Source organism: Battus philenor, unplaced genomic scaffold (genome assembly GCF_028537555.1).
Source record: "Battus philenor isolate CCGP_79_NKW_IND1 unplaced genomic scaffold, ilBatPhil1.0.hap1 SCAF_28, whole genome shotgun sequence".
Taxonomy (NCBI): Eukaryota; Metazoa; Arthropoda; class Insecta; order Lepidoptera; family Papilionidae; genus Battus; species Battus philenor.
The window spans coordinates 8,863,185-8,872,654 of NW_027181691.1; the positions used below are offsets into that span (position 1 = coordinate 8,863,185).

Below are 9,470 nucleotides of genomic sequence, written 5' to 3' on the forward strand. Positions count from 1 at the left end.
AATAAATAATTTATAAAAAGTCTTTAAAACTGTAATTATAATATTCTATACTTTATGCGCCAGACAAAATTAATAAAGTGTAACATCCAAAAGGTCCATGCAATAAGCTTAAATATAATACAGTAATGGTTAACTATAGGAGAATTCTGTATACCACTACCCCTAAATTATCAATTATTAAAATTTTGCTCAATAGCATTCCTATTGACCTTTTCAGATCAAAGTAATTTAGCTAAATGTGGTGATTATACTGAAAAAACTTGTAGCTGTGGAGAAACATTTGGCATAGCTAAATACTGGCTGGTGGGTGTAAGATGTTCAGAGGTTGCTACTTGGATCATCATCATCATCATCAATTCTGGATGTGGCACCTGATTAGACCCTCATGATAGACATGTATAAAAAACTATATTGAATTCTAAAGGATATGGGGGTAAAAGCTTCTAGAATTGTCTTATTTCAGTTTAAATTTATGCATATAACTCTCATGGTGTACAAATATACTTGATCACAACTCAACTAATGTGACCTAATTAATAAAATAACTAGAAATAAATTTGTAAGAAATTTATATGCAGTGGAAGTAGGAGTATGATATATAATAGCCAAATCTGTCCTATATCTTGCTAAAGGTTTTAAGCCCATCAAGAGTGAACATCAGCTCATTTCTGGAAAAGGGCTCCAAAGGAGCACTAGTAAGACCTTTTAAAATTTGGTTAAATAAGATAGGGAGTCTATTTGGTAAAGATAAACACCAATGTATAGCAAATAGGGCCTCTGTAAACTGTAAAAATTTTGATTACTGTATTCAGTCCCTTATTCTAAGATCTAAGAAATGCTGGGCTTTAACAGCTCTTGTTTATAACAAAGGGACAACAGACTAACTAATATTTTTTTTTTTGGTATCTTAATTTTCCAAGAAACTCACTAATTCACTGATTAAACAAAAACAATGCATGCTATTCATGTAATAATTTAATTCAATAAACCTAGAAATAAGTAGAATTCTGTCAAAAACATGTTAAGTTGTAAAATAAACACATACACTTAACACATGAGCAAAAGAACGAGCCTACTGTGCAAACAATAGATGTCTATTGTCTAAAAATGATACATATACTAGTATTTATTAAAATCAAGGAATATAATGTAATATAGTTTAAAAACACAAAAGTGATAATTCTATGATATTTAAGGAATGAGGCAAAGGAAGTCAGCCAATGAATGAATAGAAATTAATGTGAAAAAAAATGAACAAAAATGTAGAAAAATAAAGAAGAGGAAAGGTAAATTTTAAGAAGAATGACAGAAAAGCACAAAAATAAAAAAAGATTGTGAAAAAAATGAATAAAAGAGGAATAAAAATCTTGTCTAAAACCAGATAGGGGGTATGAGAGGTCCCCAATAGTGGAGGCTATAAAAATATACTTTAGAATTAAATCTTTAATATATCTATCTATTTCAAATACAAAAACTTTGAGGTAAATAAAACACTAAGCCAAAATCTTGTGTCTATCTAATCTAATCTCTGATCTTCTAATAAATGATACAATTATGAAAAGTTTGAACAGTAATATAATATAACCACAATTAATATAAACTACAAATCAATTATTAATCAATTAGATAGAAGAATTGGAGCAGAAAACTATCAAATCAATTCCACAGTGTTTTGATACTTTTAAACTATTAGAGATAAATAAAAGACATTGATGGCCACAAATTGCAGGTTATGAGTACAAACTAACTCATCGCAAGCATGTATTTGAACCATAATCTGAATTAACACAAACACCCTAGCAAAATTATTGATAGATAAAATGTCTGAACATCAAGTATAAAGTGTAAACATTTGCAAAATGAATTTAAAATAAGTTCCAATAATTACACTACCTCAATTTATTAATATTTGTGATTATAACACAAATAATGAAAGGGAAGCAATTTTTAATGATTATTTCATTAGTTATCAGTAAGTTACTGGTAGTATTCAAGATTGTGATAAACTAAAAATTTTGTACTAATGCAGTAATATGCATTGAATATGGAATTACTTCAATAAATAATATGATTCTTTCTATTTTATTTGCTATGCTATATCAAGGAGTAATCATTTAATGTATAATTTTAGATTATTTTAAATTCAATAAATGGATATAAAAACTTGTCAATATTAAGAAAAGGAAATTAAAAGTATGGTGGATTGATATGTCATTAGACAAGTACAATATGAACTTGTCTAATGATATGTAAAAGGAACCTTAAAATGTTGAATTTTTTAGAGAAAATTGCAGTGTAAACCAAAGCATAAAAAACGTCCTCTATCTTTTCATACTGTGACGGTAACCACGCCGTGTAAACAGAGAGCGCAATTGCGAAATACCTTGCGAAATCGAAAGGGCCTTCAACTGGTTGTCAAGCCGTTATAAAATAAATAAAAAACTTTCTTACCCAAGCAGCAGACGATAAACTTGAAGAATGTGAAGAAGAACGCATTATAGAAGTTGGCATCATAGTAGTTCGCGTCAGCTTCAGCAACGTCTACATGATCCACCGTGACGTTACTCAGCACGGAGACCTCATCGCCGCTTGACACCGGCAGCCCCAAGCTGATCTTCAGGAATTCATCCACCACAAACAGCGGTGGGACCCGCAAAAGCACTTCCACTAGCGCCAGGGCCTTCGACCTCAGCGACATCATTCATTTATGCGATTCTTCATGCACTGCCACCGACAATTTACACAGCCGACATTAACGGCGATCGCAAGCCCGAAAAGTTTGATATTGATTTTATATTATTAAATATTATTTTTTAGATCACGTAATAATTGTTCGAAAATATGACTGAAATTTTTGCGACAATAATTTGACATTTAAGACTTTTTTTAAGTTTATGGTGTCAGTGGTCAACTTTTTGCCAGTGTCAAAGTTTATCAATGCGGTGAAAAGTTAAGATGCGTGGGTTGACTTGGGCAATGCAATATGCCACAGATAACATTATAAATAAAAATAATGTAATGTTCTGATTATAATTGTCAAATTTGTGATGGTACATTACTTATAAAATACTTATATTGACTTAATAATGTTTTATTATTTTCCACTTATTTTACCTGTAATTTGTCCAAGTTTACTCGCCTTTAATTATTTATTATCTGCTTAATATGTATTTTTCTACGTAAATGGTAAATTATATTAATAAATTAATAGTAACACATAATTGAGCGTATGGAAACCCCGGCAATAATGTATTGGTTATATTTTACTACAACGTTTAATTTCAACTTTTTAAATTTAATTTTAATTTTGTGAAAATTGCGTGGCTTAGATTAGGTATTTTTAGCCGAAACATTAATTTTAAAGATTATCCTTAAGCATATACTAAAAATCAAAAGAATCATTCATATTTAATGGATTCAGGCGTTACATTGCGGAAGTCCATCCTAAATAAGAAAGGACCAATATCTAGCCACCTCCGCACATGCAGTGGTTGTCGTGCATGAAAGTGCACCGCCCGCCAGCCCGCTCGTAAATGCGCATGCGACAGACAATGCAAACTACACAACCGCCACCGTAAATTCACTCAACACGTGTTTCACCCCTCCACGGGGCATCTTCAGGAGTTGTTACACAGATTAGTGCACTCGGTGTTTAGCACTAATGTTGTGTAGTTTGCATTGTCTGTCGCATGCGCATTTACGAGCGGGCTGGCGGGCGGTGCACTTTCATGCACGACAACCACTGCATGTGCGGAGGTGGCTAGATATTGGTCCTTTCTTATTTAATCATTCATATATTTTAAATCAAGATTTTTTGCAATTTGTGTAAGAGATAGCTGTTGCAATATTCTACCTTAGTTTGAATAAAATATCTTACTTGAGGCGGACAAAAAAAATGCACTTTTCTTTAGCAGTTTTCTAAAGCTCTATAATAGAAGTTATAATTTAAGTTAAAATGTAAATTGTAATTTAGTACAAAACAGTATTCAAGTTGGATATTTATGGATAATATTAATTTTTCAGAAATATACGGAGTTTATCATACTATTGTTTTTTCGATTATTATACATGAACTGTTAGGTATCATCTTTGAACTAAATAGACAGAATAAGTAATGAATTTAGAAACTTTTCAGTCTTTATCCTAGTATTATAGTCATAAATGGTTTTTATAAGATCCGTAAAACTAGCTTTCCTTTAATAACTTTATTTACGAAACTCTTGCGGGCTCGAACTCATTCGATTATTGGAGCATTGTTTTCATAGTTTTGAATCGATATAAGCATGGATTTATACTTTATCCCTGAGTTAGGTGAAGTTGTAACAGCCTTGCACGCTTAACACTTGAACATATCAACTATTCAGAATAAAGTCCCTTTATTTCTCTATTTTGGCCTTAGGAAGAATCACACAACATTGTTTGTTGGTATAGAATATTTATCAACCTTTAAGCAATCTGTACATTAATTTTTATAAAAGTTATAAGTAACTTATAATAAACATATAATAACGAACGAAATATCTTAAGTAATCCTAGGCATATATTTTTAGTATATAATAATTGTGACAATGATATTTATAAAACTTTTTATATAAAGGCTAATTAGATTTTCAAATTGAAGATATTAATATAATTCAATAATATTATTTATCTACTTTAGTCGTTATATGCTTCCAACTGTCTTATTGTAAGTCTAAAGCCCATGTCCAGTTGTGGATATTTGTGCTGAAATGGGGTTGATAAATGACTCTCTGTATATTATAAACGTACTTCATGTCGGCGCAGAATTAACTTAAGAAGTGTATTTGTCGTTCGCGTCGCAGGATGTCGCTACTGTTTTGTGTGCGATTTAAAGGTAAAATCAGTGGCTTGCGATCGGTATAAATTTTTACGTGGTCACCTTCAATATGTCTCCTCAGGTGTTTCACTGCGGTGCAAATCGCTAGTAAATGGCGATCATACGCGCTATAGCGACTTTAAGTGGCACTCATTGCTTTTGAAAAGAATGCAAATGACTTCCAAGCATAGTTTATCTTCTAATGCAGTACGGCACCTATATTGTGGTCGGATGCATCGGTCATGATTGCAGACTTTAAGCCAGGGGCTGGATGAGTCAAGCTGTAGCTTTTAAAATGTTTCGACTTGCGGGGTCCGTTCGACTATTACGATTTACACATAAACCCAAGTCCTTCCCCCATTTCATTTGTCATGCATCAGGTTAGGCTGGGAACGCTTGTCGATTGAAATAGGAGGTATATGGAAGGTATGATGGCATCGATAACGCGGAAACTCTTCCCGGACGCCATCTCGGCCTACCGCGTGCTTTACAGTGTCGAGGTGGACGCGGTCTCGGTACAGCTCTTCACGGAGCATGGGGGTTCTCTGAGTACCTTCACCGGTTCAAGCTCAAGGAGGACCCCTCGTGCTTCTGTAAACCGGGCGTGGACTAGACCGTGGTCCACCTTGTAGCCAAGTGTCCCGCATTCGGAGGACTACGGTTCGACTTCGAGTGCCGGTCTGGTGTCAAAATCGACAAGGAGACAATGGCCTCAATAAATAATCAAGGAAGAGCAAACGCGACCTGATTTCCTCAGGTTATGTAAAAACATTATAACGCAGGTAATAAATAAGAATAAAACCTAAAATATGAAACTGTAAAAAGAAAAAAAAATCAATAAAATTAAAGTAAAAATAGAACTAAGTACATGAAATAAACAGAATTGTAAAACAAATATAAAGAAATTGTAAACTTGAAGAAAGAGGTAATGAATGGAAGGCGTCGAAAAAGAGGGAAATAGAATGAAAGGAAGATAGACGAAATGTGGAAAGAAAGTAAAAGAATGTAAGAACATACGATTCATGAAAGAAGAGAACGGAAATGAAATTATAAGTGTAAAAATGATTAAAAATGGAATAAAAGTCTCTAATCCACACCAAGTTCAGGGGACGAGAGGTCCCCAATAGCGAAGGCCATAAAAAACCCAAGTCCTTCCAATATGGCATTAATAGCGATTATACGGAGACAACAGCGACATCAGCGAGCTCTTGCGGCTTTAGAGTTTCGAAGGGAACAGAAGCATGGTCTTGTGCCTTTTGTTTGAATAGTAAGATATATATATTCTACAATTTCTTCCATAATGTTCTTGAAGTGGGCAGGTCAGCAACATGAGATTTTCCTAGGATCGGTAATTCTGAAAGGTAATAAAAAACGAAGTCTGTAGTATACATATTTAACGTTAGAATTTTTAAAACAATCGGTAGTTTTTTTTCACTTCGGCCACGTTCTTGGGAAAATATTTTTTTAGTAGTAATTATCAACTCTGCTATATATAGCACAATGAAGACACAATATCGGCAGAAGTCGTGATTCGTTTTCTATTTCTAAAATATACGAAAAAGAATATTAAAAAATTATTTTATTTATCGTAAATTGTAAAATTAATATTTCTATAAATTAAACTTTATGCTTGATGCCCGTAGCTGGATCACTTTGTCGTGCACTAGCCGTAGTGCTAGACGAGGTGACCGAGGCGATTTTTGGGGGAGGCCTGTGCCTTGCATTAGGGGTATATCGGGTGATATGATGATGAAACTTTATGAGAAACAAATAGGCTATTATAGTGTATTATAAAACAAATCAGGGGAATCTATTTAGAATGAAAAGCTCCGCCGGCTTGAACTTTGACATTTATTTTTTTTTAAATTGAAATGAAATGTTTTTGACGAAATACAAATAATAAAAAAAATGAATATCGATTAAACTGTCACACTAATTTCCGCAATCAAATAGCATCGCGTAAAGATACAACGATCCTTTGTGAAGTGCGCTGTATAATATGACCCGTAAGTTTTGTGCAAGCAAAATCATGAAGGAGTTCTCTCGATCAAATATTTATTGAATTGTTCAAAGATTTGTCTTAAATCATAAAACCTAATTGTCTTGTTCTTACCTCTTACCTATATTACACATTGAACCCGCAAATATTTCCCGGACGTCGTACCAGCTTACCGTGCACTCCTGTTAGTCCACCTGGACAGGGGGCCCGGAGGATTCTCTAAATACATATATAGGTTGAAGCTAAAGGAAAGTCCCTCGTGTATATGTGACCTGGAGGTGAACCAGACCGTCGTGCACATCATTGCCGACTTTCTTCTGTTTGAAGAAGAGGATCGGATATGACAGACACATATATTTCTAGAATTACCCAGACAAGCAGTACAATATTTAATAGAAAAGAATAAGACTCAGAAGTAAATTAAAAGCTAGTCATGAATAAAGCAATATAAATTCAGTAAATAACAAGAGATATTGAAATAGCTATAATTGTATAAAAATAAAACTAAAATGTAAATAAAATCGTAAAACTGAGTCAAAACTGTGATAATATAGCTGTGGTCTAGTAACGAAAAAGGTGATACACGTGAGACGATTTGAATGTGAAGTACAGAAGAATAGTATAAGAGATTAAGGAGAGAGAGAAAGGAGGAAGAGTAATAAAATAAAAAATTGAAGAATACTTCATCCGAGTTGTAATGTACCTGCCTTACATATGACTTGAAGGAAAGAAAGGTCCTCAAAAAGGGATGCCATACATAAAAACGCAATTATTTAAGGTATATTATGTAGAATTAAGTCAAAGATAATTGGGTAATAAGAAAACTGCATTCAAAAGCTCCCTCGTGATAAACTCCTAAAAACCCGACGCCATGTTTCGAATCGATTACTACTTGTGAGGCTTCGACGTATGGCTTCGCCGTTGAGACGTAAATTAAAAACCCACCCACTATTGTGCCAGCACTGGAAGCTCGATTTCCCAGCCCTCTGTGCGCTCGGTCAGTTTCGTTATTAGTTTCGCAATTGATTCACAAATTCGGAAACATTATAATTAAGCCTTTAAAAATCCTCTAATTTACAAATTTGATCACACGAAAAACACGTGTCAACATTGTTTTAATTAAAAACAATGTATTTAATATTAAAAAAAAAAACATAAAAATAAGTAATAATTTTAACCCTTTTAGTGATGATAGCCGATATATCGACTCCTGCTATACTTGCGAAAAGTGTCAGAGTCTATATATCGGCCAGTGGCGTAGCTAGGGGGTGGCGAGCGGGGCGGCCGCACCAGGCACCACAAGCAGGGGGGGGGGCACCAAAGTTGAAAATTTTTTTTTTGAATTTTTTTAAATTATGAATAATGAAATGTTAAAAGAAAAATGAAAACCTAAAAGTTAAAAGAAATATCGAATTTTACTATTTTTGTGCTAAAAAAGTTGTTAAATAAACTTAGAGACTCTTAGACTCTTTGGGGGGGGGGGGGCACCAAGCCCCAATCTGCCCCAGGCCCCAAATACTATAGCTACGCCACTGATATCGGCCCGCGCCTCGTAGCGCTTTACTATGCGCCATGCGGGAGAACTCTACATCGAAATAAATTAGTAATACGATATAAATGATCTAATTTCATCAAGAGAGAATTAAAAAAAATAGTTTTTCGTTATAACTAACGGTACCGGATTCTAACATAAACACCGATGGTGGCCGCTCAGGCGACATCCGAGTTGCGGCGTCAATCGCTGTGGCGTTGGGCCCTAATCGGACCTTGTCGAGAGCGTTTTACATAAACAACTGTTTGAAGACTCTCACGAATCACGTTGCATTGCCATGTTATATTACGTATAACAATAACATATTTCAGAAGTGATAGTCCGCCCGGCGCTCACCATGTACCTTCGAGTTATCTTTAATTTTTGTAATATTATATTGTTTCTGTTGTTACAAAATACATTGGAATTGCAAAGTATATACTTCATAATAAATGGTCCGTATAAAATTATGATGGAAAGAAGACTTTCTGTATATGCAAATACGTTTTGTAAGAGAGAACTTAACTTTTTTTACTTTATTATTTTTATAAATAATTATACCTGTGTTATTTATATAAATTTTAATGAGTAGAAAAAAAACTAGTATCATTGTTTTGTTCTCTATTTTATCCTTAATACACTGCTTTTTGAATCATGTAAATATTGTTTATCGTTTGGTTTTTATGAGCATTTTCCTAAACCCTAGTAAAACTTTGAAATCCGGTCGGTTATTTTCGCATAGGCTCCTCTTTTTCGTCCGACACTAAGAGGGTTAAATTAATTATATTTGTTATAGTTTAAGGTTTTGTCGCTGTCAGCCCTTGGACTTCTACTGCAAGACATAGGCCTCCCCCTACGATAACTATGGGGGGATATTTCATCGCCACACTTGGCAGGTTGGTTGGCAATCGCAATGTGGTATTATAGTATGCAGTGGACGCTGCTGTCCATCCTCTGGAAACTGGTTCGTGAGCAGTGGCAAAAAAATGTATCTCGGTTTTCAAACTAAACGCAAGTCTTAGTTCACCACCAGGGTACCAATGCTCAAAACTATGAGCATTTATAATTTTAAATTATTACAATTATCATTTCAGCTATAAGAC

The 9,470-nt window shown here is 34.1% G+C and overlaps 1 protein-coding gene across 1 annotated transcript in view; it reads right to left on the reverse strand.

Annotated features, from left to right (window-relative positions):
- Positions 1 to 2,862, reverse strand: part of Trc8 (TRC8 ring finger protein) — a 28,359-nt gene extending 25,497 nt beyond the window's left edge. Inside the window, exon 1 of the mRNA XM_068769333.1 lies at positions 2,452 to 2,862. Coding sequence (XP_068625434.1) covers positions 2,452 to 2,701 — 250 coding nt within the window. The 5' untranslated portion in view covers positions 2,702 to 2,862. The remainder of the gene's footprint in view (positions 1 to 2,451) is intronic.
- Between the last annotated feature and the right edge of the window lie 6,608 nt (positions 2,863 to 9,470).